The 17,800-nt window shown below is 41.5% G+C and overlaps 2 protein-coding genes across 2 annotated transcripts in view; both read right to left on the bottom strand.

Moving 5' to 3' along the window:
• Window positions 1-5,490, bottom strand: part of LOC137272713 (lymphocyte antigen 75-like) — a 62,431-nt gene extending 56,941 nt beyond the window's left edge. The window contains exons 1-3 of the mRNA XM_067805097.1: window positions 5,442-5,490; window positions 1,202-1,356; window positions 607-725 (exon numbers count right to left, since the gene is read on the bottom strand). Of these exons, the coding sequence (XP_067661198.1) occupies window positions 607-725; window positions 1,202-1,356; window positions 5,442-5,490 (323 nt within the window). The remainder of the gene's footprint in view (window positions 1-606; window positions 726-1,201; window positions 1,357-5,441) is intronic.
• Window positions 5,491-8,573: 3,083 nt separating this feature from the next.
• Window positions 8,574-16,514, bottom strand: LOC137272715 (calmodulin-like). Its single transcript, XM_067805098.1, has 3 exons — window positions 15,896-16,514; window positions 12,113-12,204; window positions 8,574-10,995 (listed from the first exon to the last, which is right to left on the bottom strand). The coding sequence occupies exons 1-3, from the start codon at window positions 16,064-16,066 to the stop codon at window positions 10,761-10,763; spliced, it is 498 nt and encodes a 165-aa protein (XP_067661199.1). The 5' UTR covers window positions 16,067-16,514; the 3' UTR covers window positions 8,574-10,760.
• Window positions 16,515-17,800: the final 1,286 nt, after the last annotated feature.

Here is a 17,800-nt window from a genome sequence, read left to right on the forward strand (position 1 = left end):
AGCTCATGTTTATATATCACCCAAAATTACTTCTCACGTATCACCTCCTTGCAACGACTTCAGAATTTATATACATGTATACACGTATCCATAAAAATGGATACCCTGAACTTCTAGAATGCCAATTGAAGAGGTCATAACAGAAGTATGTCAAGGGTCATCCAATTCTTTCATATTACAATAGTAAATATTTCATTCTATATAAAAATGTAGAGGTTGAGTTTTAATACCGCGTTTAGCAATATTCCAGCAATATCACAGCCGGGGACGCCAGAAATGGGCTTCACACATCAAAACCATCCGGAAAGAATCCGGTGGCCTTTTATCCTTTCTGGCCCTCCCTTACCCAATAACCTGTATCGTTTCCTAGATGCTTAGATCCATACTTAAGATGTTGATCACTGGATTTTCTGAACCGGACTCGATTATTTACAGACCGAAACCATATAGCTGGAATACTGATGTGTGTTGCGATGAACAACAAACCAGCCACCCCTAATCTCGATCCCTGAACTTACAATAAGTAACCAATCCGTAACGTTAATATTCGTTAAGGTTTTCCTTCTTGCATGGTGAACACGAAAACCACTAGATTTCTACACTCACGCTGCTGTTGCATTGTAGGGTGTCCCGTCTCCCCAGGTCCACGCCTTGTCGGTGTCGTTATATCTCAGCGATATGTAGTACTGGATGTTTACGGCGCCTAACATAGACTTCACGAAAATCTGGAAAGAACAAGTTTGGCATTTACGGTTCGGAAACACACGAGGGCGAGTGAATATGGTTTTACTGGGGGTTCAAGCAATTTTCCAGCAATATCACGGCAACGATTTGTGATGCGTTAGATTACTTCGCCACGGGCCTTATGCCGCTTTTAGCAATATCCCAGCAATATCACCGGATTTCAGGCAAGGGCCACCAGAAATTGACTTCACACATTGTACTCATGTGGGGAATCGAACCCGGGCCTTTGGCATGACGAGCGAACGCTTTAACAGCTTGGCCACCCCACCGCCGCAAATAGTAGTGTAGCAGTGGGATCTTGAGAAAGGGGAGTGCACCGTCCGTCATCACTCGTCATGAGAGTTTCAGTGGTGGGTTAAGAAACTTTCAGGACGAAAGGGTATATGGGTGCAAACCCCGCTCTCTGGATCTGCTAATGTTATGCCTACACACACCCGACAATATTGTATATACATACCCATTCCGCCTCGTTGCTAATGGAGAACAGAGATGCATTGTTTAATGCACAGTTCTGCAATGATTGGTCATAGTTCTGCCTCTGGGTGGTCATGTAATAACATCGGTCATTGTTTTCCGTCCAGCCCGCTGGACATCGGCCGAACGTTGTTGCCACTAGAGGAATATAATGGTGAGATTCAATGAAGCCAATGCCGTCACCTGTTATAAACTGTTATAAACACATGCAGAGTGGGTGAGTGAGTGAGTTGAGTTGAGTTTTATGTCGCACTCAGCACTATTCAAACTATATATCGGCAGTCTGTATATCTGGAGCAGACAATCCAGTGATCAACAAAATGGGCATCGATCTGCGCAACTGGGAACCGATGACATGTGCCAACCAAGTCAGCGAGTCTGACCACCCGATCCCATTAGTCGCCTCTTACGACAAGCACAGTCGCCTTTGGTGGCAAGTATGGGTAGCTGGAGGCCCATTCTACCCCGGATCTTCACGGATCACAATACATACGGAAGATCGTAAAACACATTTTCTCGGAGGAAGTATAATATGTTTTTAGGACCTGAAGACATTACTTCAGAGATACTTTGAGCTCATCCTTCAGGCAAAACACAAGAACGGGCACCTGTGTGCCGCAATGGAAGGATTTCTTTTAAGGTTCGGGCAGTATGGTGTCATGGAATACGGCACATTGTGCCATAACTGAGTGAAAAGATTCACAATTCCTGCAGGATATTAACACAGGTACTACCACCCATTTACTATAACTGCATAAATGTATTTAAAATTCTTGCAGTATGTTAACACAGTAAATGACACCTAGGTGTTATAACTTTATAACTGAGACCCGTGAGGTCCGTGGTAGAATAGGTCTTCAACAAACCATGCTTGCCATAAAAGGCAACTGTGCCTGTCGTAAGATGCGACTAACGGGATCGGGTGGTCAGCTGCGCAGATCGATGCCCATGCTGTTGATCATTGGATTGTCTGGTCCAGACTAGATTATTTACATCCCGCCGCCATATAGCTGGGATATTGAAGAGTGCGGCGTAAAACTGAACTCACTCTCTCACTTAATAACTGAATTACTGTATTCTAAGTTCTTGCAGCATACGTGGGTGTTGTAACTGGGTTACACACCAAATGATTGACGGCATATGTCCATCTCCGGGACTGATCACACGGAATGGCTGGACTGGCAACAGGAACATGTAACACCAACTTTGGGAGAAATTGTTATCACAGACGGAAACATTCTCATGCTCTCGCTAAAAGGTGCAGAATGTTTTGCTACATTGCATGATGCTTAACACTAGACTAAAGTCTAGTTTGTAGTGAAAACGTACCGATGAATTTCAAATGTAAATAATGTAAATGTATCGTCATAATTCTAGGGGGTTAGGCGCATTAAATGAAACACAGAGCACAATTGAAACCTACAATAAATTCATACATGGAAACCAGGTTGAAACCTGCAATAAACTCATACATGGAAACCAGGTTGAAACCTACAATAAACTCCTACATGGAAACCAGGTTGAAACCTACAATAAACTCATACATGGAAACCAGGTTGAAACCTACAATAAACTCGTACATGGAAACCAACTGGATCCCGCTTGGAGGAGTGGGTAATGAAACGAACTGGAAACCATCCTGAAATGGTGCAGTTTCAGTTGCATGGAAACTACAATGAAACTATAGGAAACTCCCTGGAAACCAACTGGAAATGTTGGTTTCCATGACGTTTCTTCTCGGTTTCAGTGTTCCGGAAACCAGCTTATTTTTGCAGTGCAAGTAGGGTTGTTCTAACTAACAATCATTACGTTCTGCACGTGCATTTGTTTCACAGTTCCAACTACTGCGCTTACCCCCTTGCAATACAAACCAGTAATAACGATTTGAATCTGTGATCGTTTGTTAAACAACTTTTATCTGAGAATAAAGTTTCAGCTGTAAAGGTAAAAGGTAAAGGAGTCGTAATTTCACTTTATTTGGTTTCCTTTTTTGTTTAAAGTGAAATTCACATTTTCACTGGAAACAGATATAGTCACCGTTGTTCCAGCTGCTCTGTGATGATGTCTGAACTAGACAAACCAATGGTTGATATCGTGAGCAAGCCCCTCTCGGTATGACTTCATACATCAATCATATCTGCACCGAGTCTTGTCGCTAACATGGCACGCTGAATTTCATTGCTTGTGTCCTGATGACCGGGGTTGTTGTGCATAATATCAATCACTGGTTTGTCCGATCTGGATTGGAATATTTACAGGTAATATTGTCTGAATATAAATGAGGCTCTCACAGAGTAAATTTAGTGTGTTTGGTGTTCCTTTGTATGTTTCCAGGTAGTATTTACTTTGGCGTATCTCATGTGACACTTCCCCGTTTAACATATAGCCTTAAGGACATGAATCAAAAGTCCCAAGTCACTCATATTCGGGGGCGTGAGGTAACCAAGTGGTTAAAGTGATCGCTCGTCACACCGAAGACCCAGGTTCGATTCCCCACAAGGGTATAATGTGTGAGACCCTTTTCTGGGGCACTCACCGTGATATTGCTGGCATACTGCTGATACTATTTACGTAAAGCTCACTCCAGAATGATTATTTACCGTTCTGTAAATAGCGCGAAGTCTTTCAGCATTGTTTCAGCCCTGAGCTCGTCAAGGCTTGACAACCTGATATGATATGGGCTGTTCTAAGACGCTGGTGACTTTTATGAAACCTCGAACACGACTATGGTACTAACAAACCAAGAAATATATTCTTGAAGAATCTGGATTCGACCCCAAACTCTTAAGTTTATGAAAACACTGGGACTATGACCAGAGCCATTGCCTGATGAGTAGAAGGTCGGGCATTCCATTCATGACTAGGTCATATCTCAAAAGCAAGGTGCACCCGTTGGTGGTATATATTTACTGAAATCACAAACACAGTGCTAAAAGAATATTGGGGAATTGGTAATTGCCATCAGTTTAAGACGATGTTTCTAGCGCACCCGAAGTTTTTAGGTGTATCTGTTAAATTTGTTGACTTTGTTGATATTCAAATTATTTATACTGTAAAACTACAAGGTTTCATTCATTGGTGTGGCGTGATCTTGTGTTATATTGTGCAACTGTTCAGCTGACTGGTGTACCGGTACGGAAACAAAGACTGATGACTGACTGCAAAAGTACTGATAACACACCGGTATCAGTGTGTGTGTGGCTCCTAATGCTCATGTACGCTGATAAAGGATCGAGGATAAACCACCAACAGATAATGATAAAATTGTGCTCAGTAATTTTTTTTATTTTTATTTGTTTGTGCCTCGCACATAACTTTGGGGTTTCTGTAACCCTGTAACAAATGGTGAGTTTCCACTAGAGGAACTAATAGCATTAAAAACAAAAACAAAAAAAAATTCCCATCGCCTCCAAGAATGGCAAGAGTTTTATACGGGGAGTTCAAAGACTAACTCTGATACTAACCCACCCAGCAACGTTAACAAATACAAACAACTAATATATCCTCTGTGCTAGGTATGTACATCGATGTGTACAAAAACAAATTGGTGAACAAGTCATATTGAGTATAATTAATATTACTATGGTCAAAGTTGTGAAAATCTTATGAGTGAGTGTGTGAGTTTAGTTTTACGCTGTTTTGAGCACTAATCCAGCAAATATCACGACGGGGACTCCAGAAATGGGCCGCAGTATCCATGTGGGGGATCGAACCCGGTTCTTCGGCGTGACGAGTTAACGCTTTAACCACTAGGTTACACCATCGCTCCTGTTATTTTTTGTGTACTTTTTGTTATTCTAAGAACATTTTAATTAAAATGTACGTAATAACTCCTACTGAAATATACTGGACAAAATAAGTTAGGGATATTGGTATATTTATGATTGACATTTTATCAGTGTGTCAATGAGTAGACAGATCATTATTCATAATTTCAGAATTTACGTATATCCTTAACTATTTTTGTTCAGTATCTATACTGAAAAGCGGTAAGCATCCATCGTTAGTGTCGATCAGAGCAGTGAAAACGGAGTGTGGTTAAAAACGGATATTTGTCCTAAACCCCACGAACCAGTCTCTGTGCCGAAGCGTGTTGAACAATGTTATCGGCATCTGACCAGTAAGAGTCCGTCGCGATGAATTTGTTAAAAACGCAATACTATAATGAAAACCGGGTTCACAATCTAACGTACGACCAATTCCACAATTGTCTTCAAACTTACCTGAAGTGGCTAGAATAAATATCAGTAATATATAAGATCTTTCCTCCATTAGAAATCTGTGCCAGGGTGTTTACACAGGGTTGCGCTGTACCGCCATCTACCAGCGGTCTGTCGTCACAGATACAATTAAGGACTGTTATCTGTATGTACTTCAGACCGCCCACTCTAGGCGTCCTATGTACGCTGTTCTCGCCGAGACGTACATGCATGTATATATTAAACGTTTTGTAAGGTCCAGTAATCTGATTTCGTAATCACATAAAATATTCAGGTTTATTGACGTCGATGTTTAAGTTCAGTGAGTGATTCAGCTTAGCTTCCAGCAGTATTCCAGCTGTATGGCAGCGGTCTGAAAATAATCAAGTCCGGAGCAGAGTCAGTGAGTGAGTGAGTTTTTAGCAATATTCCAGCGATATCACTGCGGGGGACACCAGAAAATGGGCCTCACTCATTGTACCCATGTGGGGAATCGAACCCGGGTCTTCGGCGTGACGAGCAAACGCTTTAACCACTAGGCTACCCCACCGCCCCTCCGGAGCAGAGAAATCCAGTGATCAACACCATGATCATCGATCTGTGCTACTGGGAACCGATGACCATGTGTCAACCAAGTCAGCGAGCCTGACCACCCGATCCTCTTACGACAAGCATGGGTTACTGAAGATTAATTCAAATCAGGATCTTCACGTGTGTTCTAGATTTAGACTTTGATATGACAATTCCCTCAAGATTAGTCAGTCAGTGATTATTATTAATTTAATGCCACGGGTTTACTGTTATTCGCAACGACCAATTTGAGTGTTGGACTGTGAAGGGTACTATTAAAACTATTTCTTTGTTAGTGAAAAACGATGCGTGCTCTCTTTCTGATGTTCCAGCGTAAACGTATTAACCTGACACCTGGTTATGGACCTGAGAACATTCATTATAGGTGAGCTCCGAACCTGTTTTCTCCAACTTTGAAATTAAATTAAATAACTGATATGAAGTCAACCTTATTCAGTCAGATTTTGTTCCGAACCAGTTTAGATAGCTTTGATTTGGATTCCATCTTGTTTGTTGTGCCATATCAGCAAAACCTGACAGACAGCTGAAACCATTACTCGATATGCTGTCATAAGGAATTACATGGTTACTGTTTGCCTGTTTCCAACACATTTTGTTCGTTGACATAATGGTCAGATTTCTGATCATGAATGTTTACAGTAGTGACGCTAACTTACATCACACCTTAGCCTAGCCGAATTTAAGAGTCTTAAGAGTGTGACACATGTTGTTTACATATGACACATATTTGGTTAATTCCGTACGCACAAAGATATATTTTACTTAGTTTTCTTGAAAAGGTCTTGAAAAAGTAAATGTTTCTGATCTTTCCCTTGGTCTGCAAGAAATTTGAAAACACTGTCCATCAGATTTGGCCAGATGTTCCAAGTGGTGTTTTCTCTTGCACGAGACCCCTGAAGGGTAGAATAGGCCACCAGCAACCTATGCTTGCCATCAAACGCGACTATGCTTGTCGTAAGAGGCGACTAATGGGATCGGGTTGTCATGTCGCTGACTTGGTTGACACATGCCATCGGTACCCAATTGCGCAGATCGATGCTCATGGTGTTGATCACTGGATTGTCTGGTGGAGACTCGATTATTTACAGACCGCCGACATATAGCTGGAATATTGCTGAGTGTGGCGTAAAACTAAACTCTCTAACTCTTGCACGATATCATTAGTGACCAACTCGTGCTAGTCCGGGACAAGCCGAATAGCGCCTTGTGCCCCTCTCGAAGGATTTCATATTGGCACAGGAACATCAGAACTACTTCAAACTGAACGATAACTCTGTTCCTGTTTTTTTGTTTTTAAAAAATGGTACTTAAAGGTCACATGCAACCAAAAAATCAAACATAATTAAAACACATTTATCACTTATTCATGACATATAATATACATTGCTGCTTTTAAAAAAACAAATAAACACAATTATAAGCGTACAATCGCGATTCAAAAGTGCAATATTTTGTACTTGGGCTTACTTCCCCCGAAGCAAAGCCCTCGGGAGACCGAACCCAGTCATAGCGGGTGGATATGCACTCAAGTGTAACGACGGCTTCCGATTGGCTGTTCCATTTGCTGACATGCTGAGGGTTCATTGTGTGTACAGAAAGATGATCTGTTTGATGGGCATTTTAGAAGTATAGCCAGTCTTCATGCGTCGTTTCAGTATGGATTCATATACTGTTGTCAAGCAAAATCATATACACGAAAAGAAGTCGTTATCCAGTCGTTGGGTTTAGAAAATACATGTTCTCTGAATTTGCGCTCGATCCAGTAAAAAATCATGTCAGTAGAGATGGTTAACTACTGCGTGGCTGGAATATGTCATTCGTCCAAGTACAAAACAGGACTTGAATCTGACAAGAGTTTGCACAAGTTTCCGTCAGATCCAGTCATCCGAAAAAAATGAATGTAGTTTGTTAGCAACCCACAGATATAAAAAAAAGTCATGGATATCACACGTGCCTAATTACATAATGTGGGAGACACGGGACTCGGGTGCACGAGTCATAAATCAACATATTTTCTTTATGTCGTATAGTCTGATAGGTGTTAAGTTCAAATTGCACGTGGTCAATGATTGAAGCTGTGTATTTCATGTTGTCTTCAGCAGACAGGCAGACAGACATATAGGTGTGAATAAACCAGACACTGAGCTTTCTCTGTGACAGAGACTGCTTACCACAATCAACAAGTTGTTTTACGTAACGAGTAGATTATGTACTTGTTTGTGTACACAATCAAGACTAGACTACTGTTCACGACCTCAGACGCTGGGCATGCATACTGTTTCAAGGTCCGCGAACCTATTCACTGCGCATGCGTTATGGACGCAGCGCAGCACAACTGTTGAAACCAGTTTTCCCCCCAGCGCTGGGGGGAATTTAGTGAAACGTTTGAAATCCGATTTCGCGGGCTTTTTTTCCATCGCGTTTTTTTCAACTTTATAGGTTGAATTGGCATTTTTTTATGATTTGTTTCGGTAAGTGCACACCGAAAGGTATCAGAATCTGCAAAGTTGTGTTTTACGTTGCATGTGACCTTTAACATCAAAGAAGTGCTCATACGCTGTATTGCTGTTCTTGTTTTCGCTTATGTATTTCAAAGAATTTAGCCTCCTTGATACACCTAATAGAACGAAAAAACATATTGTTAAAGACATATTCTGCCGTAATTATTACCACATGTACACCTTCCATGTCCACCTTATATATGAGATTTGATTTCTTGAATATGCAGGTAAAGTTTAAAAACAAACATGCTCCGTTAAATCCCAAAGGTGAAACTCCAAAATGACTTTGAAATATTTCCCAAACTGAGCATTCGTGTAATCTTGCTGTCGTGCCCCAACTGGAAAAATGTATGAATGACCAAAAAAAAAAAAAAAAACTCAGACAGAAATATTTCCAGAGATGTGAAATATATGCCCCGTGTCAAAGTTTAAAGTTGATTAGATATACAGATATAATATTGTTGTTTCGATACTCCAAGCCATTTATAATTATATTTCCTTAAACAGTTAGAAGCGCACGTACAATCACCCCAACAAGCCCGCAAGTTAGTTAAAATCACTCTCACCGGTTCTTACCAAAACATCACGTTAAACAGCACAATTCTGTTACCTACGTTCTTAGTACTGTCAGCTGGTACATATGTGATTTATCGGAGAAATACACATGCAATTCTTTGACGATGTGAGACGAACGAATACGTGGATGAAGATGAATGAATAGTTGAGTTCATACTTCGTTAGTTGGTTCCACAAGACATGACATGAACAAGTACACATGAATGGGGTGAGCGGAGCTCCAGCTAGACCCCCGGTGCGGCATTATCCTGCTGCGGTCGTCCCTACACAGACAGTTGGAATGCCCGACTTCCCCAATGAGCATATAAAGTTTTTAACGACAATGAACAGGCAAAGATTCAACCATGGACAGATAGAGAAACAATAGCACTTCCTTGTACAGTTGATGTGATGACAAAGACAGCCAAGGAGGATGACCAATAAAGGCCATAAATGTCATATCAAGTAGACAGTAGTTAATGGAAGTAACAAGGAAGAACAGGATATCTTACAAGACAATGTACACTGCGGAGATAAAAGAGTTTAACAATGCAGAATAAATAATATGAGATTAGTCTCATATGGCTTGGCTTCAAAGGTTTTGATTTTTAAACATACCTTGTCGACGGCTGTCCTGAATTGGACACTATAACAATACTTTCAATATGGCGATATTTATTTTTCATGATTTTTCAAACAATTACATAATGCTATAAATGATTTAAGTTGTCGGGATTATTTTTATCAAAGCACCGTATCCACTACACGCGTTCTGATTGTTTCTCGAGTCTTCTTGGAGGTTATGGAAAGGGACGAGTGGCGACGAGTCTTCTTGGAGGTTATGGAAAGGGACGAGTGGCGACGAATGGCACGATGTGGTTGTATGTAGCCTTGGCTTTGTTTCACGAGAACAATCCCAATATGGATAATTAAGTGATATATGATATAATAATTCAACATGGTCTCCTGCAAATATCCATGGTGACAGCTGGTGAAGTAGGTCCTATTTATTGATCGTGAATATAAACACATGTATAGGAGTAAGAAAAAGACTATTGTGCCAGTTCCATCTTAACACAGCCGGGTTTGGTGCTTAATCACGGGAGATGATCCATGTTCCTTCTCAACCGGAAGTTCGTCGCCATCAACAAAACCTAAAATCATGACACAGCGTTTACATAATCTCATTTAGTTTAAAGTGCACAATACGTGAAATGAAGTCAGTTGGTAATGTCGTAAAGACATCGAGTTTTCGTTTTTTCCGATTCGCGCCGAAGGACGTGTCAAGTAATGGTGCAAATGTGAATAAAACACGGCATGTCATGACCAGATGATGTAGATGTTAAAAACTATGAGTATTCACCTTAGTAGATAACTATATTTCATAAATATTTACTACTTGGAATTATCAAAATCTTACAAAGTCTTGGGACTCACTCTTTACCGGGATCGACTGTCTATCGAGGATATAGTCGCTAGTGACGACCAACTTAGGGTTGAGCATGGACATGGCTTTCACCCTGTGTAATTGTCCTGAAGATGGGGTAAAATTCCAAAGGGACATAGTTTTCAGCGACTGCTCCACATGGAAACAATTATGATGCTAATGGTGATCCTAGCAATAAAACAAATATGGAGTTGCGTAAAGAATACAGCAAAGGGCCCATTCTGATGTGAACATGATATTGCCTGTGTCCTAATCGTCCTCACTGCTTTCCATTGCCGATATGACCAGTTGAAGGAATTCTTCGCAGTTCAGTCTGCCGTCTGAATCGGCGTCCACTGGTGCCATAAGCCGTTCCACTTCGTCCTTGGAAAGTTTCTTTGTTCCATGTTTTCCCGAGAACCACGCCCTCTGGATCTCGTCTACTGACAGGAAACCATCTTTGTTTGTATCATATTCATTGAATATCCGTCTGATACTAGCCACTCTGAAATATAGAGCAGTGAAGTTATCACAAATACAAATTAAGGGGTCAGTAAATAAACGTCCACACCATGGAAGTGATTGCAGGTGATGTAATTATCGATTGTTTTAGACTGTTAATTCACAAAGTCGGTGCTTGTTTTCACAGAGTATCGGTCTCACAGTCTGTCAGTTTGACTTCAGTAGGGATACCCTATCCCTTAGTACCCGTCTGTAAACTGATACCTGTTATGGTATTTCTAGATGTCAATTTTGAAAGAAATTGCAATATGTTTTTCAATTCGAAGGGCCGAAATTTCGAGTTTTTAATATCTTATCATGTATTATATTCAAAACAGGTCTAATTCTAAGTCTAATGTCTAATTCTTCAAAGTAAATACAACCTTTTAACCATGAAAGAATAACATAATATTACATTGTTTAAACTAATAGTCACATTATCAAAGGGAGTCCGGGTATTGACACAGGTACCCGGGTCCAGCTCATTACCCACCCGTCCCAGGTATCCGGGTTATCCTTCCCCCAGCCCTACCACGATATTCTTACACAACACCCACAAGTGTGATGCTCAAATAACGTTCTGTCACACTGTGAAACTTACAACCTTCACAGCAGTGTCAAAGATTATTACTCAGTCCGTGATGACGATGTTCAATTTACACTTAAATGGCAATGCTTAACTGAAAACAGCTAATTATAACAGCATGCTTAACCTCTTGTTTTATGGACAATCCTTTATGGCTGTGATAAACCCATTTCACTATTTCGGCGTCTAGCCTGTATCCAGTATAGCTGCACCATCATGTCCCGTGGACCCGTGTCCCGTGAAGATCCGGGTCAGAATAGCCATAAAAGGCGATTATGCTTGTCGTAAGAGGCAACTAACGGGATCGGGTGGTTAAACTCGATAATCGGGTGGTCAGACTCTCTGACTTAGCTGACACATGTTATTGGTTATAGCGCAGATCGATGTTCATGCTGTTGATCACTGGATTGTCTTGTCCAGACTCGATTAATTACAGATTGCCACCATATAGCTGGTATATTGCTGATTGTAAAACTAACCTCACTCACTCATTCATGTCATGTGTATGTATTATATCAAGTATGCTCCTACTTACACTTTCTCCTGATTGTCTGGTCCCATGAAAGCAAGGAACTCCTCCAGTGTCACCGTCCCGTTCTTGTCGGCGTCCATTTCACGGAATAGCGTCTGAAAGCATCGATAAAACAGTAAGTCTCGGGACGTACTTTTCATTCTGTAATGTTTCTGTGTTATGTGGCCAATCTATGATGTCAAGATGATGCATTTCTACTATGGATAACATGAAGCGACTACCACAGCCCGAGAACGCTCCCCTGCACCACCACCTTCTGTAACTACCCAATTCTCTCGAGACTAGGAAAATAAGCACACAATTAACCGACATTGTGCGAAATTGCGAATTTTTGCCATATGTCTGATTATTGTTATTTCGCATTGTCGCTCTTTGAATAATATGTTGGGTTTTTTCTTCCTTTTTTATTATTTTACTAATGGGTGACAATGCAACAACGGAACAATGTGCTCTCACATGTCCTCTCACATGTCCACTCGAATGTTCTCTCACATGTCCTCCCTCATGCCCTCTCGCATGCTTTCTCTCATGTCATCTCACACGTCCTCGAGCTCCCTCGTGTCATTTCACGTGTTTTCTCACATGTCCTCTCAACGGTATTCTCGCATTGTCTCTCACATGTCCTCTCGAATTTCCTCTTGCATGTCCTCTCGCCTTTCCTCTCACGTGTCCTTTCGCATGTCCCGTTGTAGGTCCTCTCGCATGTCCTCTCAATGGTCTTCTCGCGTGTCCTCTCACATGTCCTCTTACCTTGCCCTGTCCTCTCTCACGTCCCGACGCATGTCCTCTCGAATGTCCACTCACATTGCATAATAATATGTTGTTTTTTCCCCATGTTTTATTATTTTACTAATGGGCGACAATGCAACAATGCAATATTGTCCTCTCGCATGTCCTCTCGAATTTCCCCTCACATGCTCTTTCTCATGTCGTCTAACACGTCCACCCTCATGTGTCATTTCACGTGTTTTCTCTCATGTCCTCTCAATGGTCTTCTCGCATGTCCTCTCACATATGTTCTCGAAATTCCTCTTGCATGTCCTCTCACATGTTCTTTCGAATGTCCTCTCACACGCCCCCTCATGTGTCATTTCACACGTTTTCTCACATGTCCTCTCGAATTTCCTCTTGCTTGTCCTCTCACATGTCCTCTAACGTGTCATCTCACATGTCTTGTTGCATGTCCTCTCGAACGTCCTCTCGCATGAATAATATGTTGTAGTTTTCGTTTTTATATTATTTTAATAAGAGGTGAGAATGCAAGAACGCAACAATGTCTGCTCACATATTCTCTCATATGTCCTTTTGCATGTCCTCTCGAATTTCCTCTCCCGTTTCACTCTCATGTCCTCTTGCATGCCCTCCGTCATGTCGTCCCTCATGCTCTCTCATGTCCTCTCGCATGTCCCGTTGCACGTTCTCTCTCATGCCCTCCCTCATGTCTTCTCACATGTCCTCTCGCATGTCCTCCCTAATGTCCTCTGGTCTGTCCTTTCACATGTCCTCTCGCATGTTCTCTCACATGTTCTCTCTTGTGTCCTGTCATATGTCCTCTCACATGTTCTCTCTCATGACATGTCCTCCTGCATGTCCTCTCGCATTTCCTCTCACATGTAATGTCCAGGAGCCATTTTTTCTCTTCGCCATTGGTTTACGTATTTGTTTTGATTATCTGAAGCTGAATATATCGGTGGAAGGTTGCGCTGAGTCAAGGTATGTTCTGAAAGCCGTGATATGCAAATTGCAATACTCAGCTCCCTCTCACACGTAATGTCCAGGAGCCATTTTTTCTCTTCGCCATTGGTTTACGTATTTGTTTTGATTATCTGAAGCTGAATATATCCGTGGAAGGTTGTGCTGAGTCAAGGTATGTTCTGAAAGCCGTGATATGCAAATTGCAATACACAGCTCCCTCTCACACGTAATGTCCAGGAGCCATTTTTTCTCTCCGCCATTGGTTTACGTATTTGTTTTGAATATCTGAAGTTGAATATAACCGTGGAAGGTTGCGCTGAGTCAAGGTATGTTCTGAAAACCGTAATATGCAAATTGTAATATACAGCTCCCGGAAATAACGCGGTCTAGGCATCACGCACTTTCATTACCAGATATTTGCAGGTGACAACAATTGACTAAACAATCGCTGCGCTACTGTTGTTTGAATGCTGAGTATGTTCTCAAACACAAAGAAGGAAAATCATCCCATAATAGATAATAAAAAAAACGTCGCAAAATCGTCGTAAAAGAAGATCCATAGATAATATCTTACTTTCATCTTACTCAACATACTTCTAGAATGCAAATCAAGTCCTCATTGTATCCGAAACTGAACCAGCCTTCTGACGCTTGTATTCTAACATATGTCATATTTGGGATTTCACTTTCTTAGTAAAGTACAAATTCTAGTACTTTTTTCGGTTGAGTCCCATCCGGGATTCGAACCCGGGCTAGGCGGCTGACTTTGTGTGCTGGCGATTAGGTGCCCGACTCTGAGGGTGCGGGTTCGAATCCCGGATGGGACTCAACCGAAAAAAGTACTAGAATTTGTACTTTACTAAGAAAGTGAAATCCCAAATATGACATATGTTGCATTTGACCACTTTCTAAATGGCATCGTGTAATCATAGCTTGTATTCTAACTGACTTCGGTCTCCCGGGTGCTTCGTTTCGAAGGAAGTAAACCCAGGTACAAAATATTACGCTTTTGTTACGGGAATGATCGCGTATAATTCTGTTTATTTGGGTGGGTTTTTTCATAATCAGCAATGTACTTTATATGACACGAATAGGTGATGATTATGTTTTATTTATTTATGTTTATTTTGGCTTTTTTGTGTTTTTTTATTTTGTTGCATTTGAGCTTCGGAAAAAAATATCGTATCTGTCAGTGAATATATTTCCAAAAGTTTTAATTGTACAGTGTCCTTTTCACTGTCCTGTGTGTGTCCTACACATCGACATAGCACCAGTATTTTATAACCTAGTAGCAGAACAGGACTGTTTGATTTCAGACTACAAACAAACAACTGGCCATCCAAAAATATACATCACTAAACAGCATGAATATTCAAAACAATTACGTAACATCAATGGCTGATCAAAACGTGTTTGAGCTTTGTGGTAAGAGTTAAATCGAACATATAAGGTACTAGTCCATATGAACGCTAATACGGGTGTTGCTGGCCCTTTTGTTTTGTAATGTTTTAACCTTTCTGTGACGAAAGAGATCACACGTTTGTAGAGCCCTACACACGTTGTACCGAGCATTCACCAGAAGACCGCTACCATGAGACATCTTTTTGTAGCGTATGGGAGTCACCCCCATAGAGTGAGATAGTGAGTGAGTATGGTTTTACGCCGCTTCTAGCAATGTTCCTGCAATATCACTGTGGGTATACCAGAAATGGACTTCACACATGGTACCCATGCAGGGAATCGATTCCGGGTCTTCGGCGTGACGAACGAACATTTAACATCGTCCTACAGAAGACCTCCTTATCGTGTTATTTTGCTTATACCATCACTATCAACAACCTTCACTGATTCACTCATAATTGCGTTGCCGTCCTTAAATATCATTAATCTGCAGAAGTACGGACAGCCCCCATCAGACACACCGCTGAACGATATTCACCCGTTTATTCAAAATGCCGTCTCAGACGTCTAAGCTAAACCTTAATACATATCGCCATGCAGCAGACCGGGATGTTCCTCCTTGTACAAGGATACTCTGTATGTTGTATGTTATCCTAGATATAGGTAACCACATGGTCGAGTACCACCTACCTGTATTGTCTCATCGTCATATGTAAATCCCAGAACAGCACACGCGCATGAGAATTCCGACAACGTCATGTTGCCATCATGGTTGGCATCAAAGTCGTGAAACGCCTTCGTGTAGACAGCAACTTCGTCGACGGTGCTCATGTCGATGATGCTCGTGTTGACGGTGCTCATGTCGACGAGGTAAGGACCAGCGTTGGTGTGTAGTCGTGCTTGTCATGCAGGGGTTAACGTTATCCGGAGTGCATATTTAATACTTCCTTCTTGTACCTAGGTAGAACAATTTGCACAGGGACACGGTAACTTTATCGATAACGTGGTAGTATTTGCTTGGGTAAATACAAAAAGCTTCAAGATTGTAGAGGTGTTAGGGTGCAGCAACTGGATACCCAGCTGATAAAGCGTGTCAATAGTTGTCAATACAACGGCGTAACACAACACGATATGAAAAGGGTGTATAGTTAATTAGACCTGGCATCGAACATTTACATGTCGTCAGCGACCCATGCTTGTCGTAAGAAACAACTGGATCTGGTGGTCAGGTTCGCTGACTAGGTTGACACCTGTCATCGCATCACAGTTCTGTAGATCAATGGTCATGCTATTTATCACGGAATTCTCTGGTCTAGACTCGAATTATTACAGATCGTCGTCATATAGTTGGAATGTTGCTCAGTGGGGCGCTAAACAACAAACAATACAAACCTAACATATGCGTGTCTAGTCCTGGGCCCAGATTTTCGTAGCGTTCATCACTAAGACAGGTCATTAGAAGTTATGTCAACAGTTAAGAGAGTTCGAAAATCTACATCCTGATCCATAGGTGTCGTGTTATGACTAGTATGTCAGTCTGTCGGCGTTTGCGTATGTACGCGCGCGTGCGCGTGTAAGCCTGTGTGTGTATCAAAAATTTTGTGTGTACACATATTTGTACATGAATGCGTGCGTGTGTGCGTTGAGATAACACGTCTGTAAAATGCCACCTGGTCGGCTGAGCGTGAGTTCTCGTCAACGAGCCCGAAGACTATCTGCAACGTGAACGGCGCGATACAATGACAACCCCCTCTTTACGTGACAAGTCAAAACACTGGTTGCACAACAGCCACGTTTCCTGTTTACAGGATTCCGTCCGATTGCGCATATTAATGCGATAACCAGTCCAGAATTTATAGACTAAGTCATTTAACTGCATACATAAATATTAATCAGTATGATTTGATAAGTCTAAGTACTTGTATTTTTTGCAACACTACGCTCCTTCCCATCCATGCAAACACGTAGTACAGTTGTACAACGTACTCTGTCCTACTGTAAGCTGGACAAACGGAAACGTGGAAATCACGGAAATTTCGTAGAGACAATGCCTGGTAGATAAAGGCTGAGTGACACGAACATTGTCATGGGTACTCACTAACAAAGAAAATTCACCCTGTTAGGATATCCATAATATGTTGAGACATGTTTTTCTTTACTCCCAATAGAATGGGCAAATTAAGAGGAAGTAAAATTCATCTTCCACACAATTAAGATCACAAAATGTACAAATTCCATCTTCTTTCTCTATTTTATTATATCTCCCTGTTTCGATTGCCAAGCCATGTGAGGGACACCTGTACCAAGCAAATACCTTTCGAAATGTTTGTTTTAAGTGAACCCCATAGAGTTCTGTCCCTTGGGGCGCTCTTTACGAATATCCCATAATGCAACATGTGATTAAGGCCAGTTCGGCAAACACCGACAACACCGCGTGCGACAGTTCGATATACAGAGCTATCGTCTACATCCAAAATTTGACAAGACTTAGTGTTTCCTGTTTGGAAGCTGTTCCCCTCGAGGTTACAGCTAAAGCTGTCTAAAACAGCACTCATCGGGACTGAAGCAAGAATCCGGCTCAGACAATGTGCCGGA

This window comes from Haliotis asinina, chromosome 2 (genome assembly GCF_037392515.1).
Source record: "Haliotis asinina isolate JCU_RB_2024 chromosome 2, JCU_Hal_asi_v2, whole genome shotgun sequence".
In the NCBI taxonomy this organism is placed as follows: Eukaryota; Metazoa; Mollusca; class Gastropoda; order Lepetellida; family Haliotidae; genus Haliotis; species Haliotis asinina.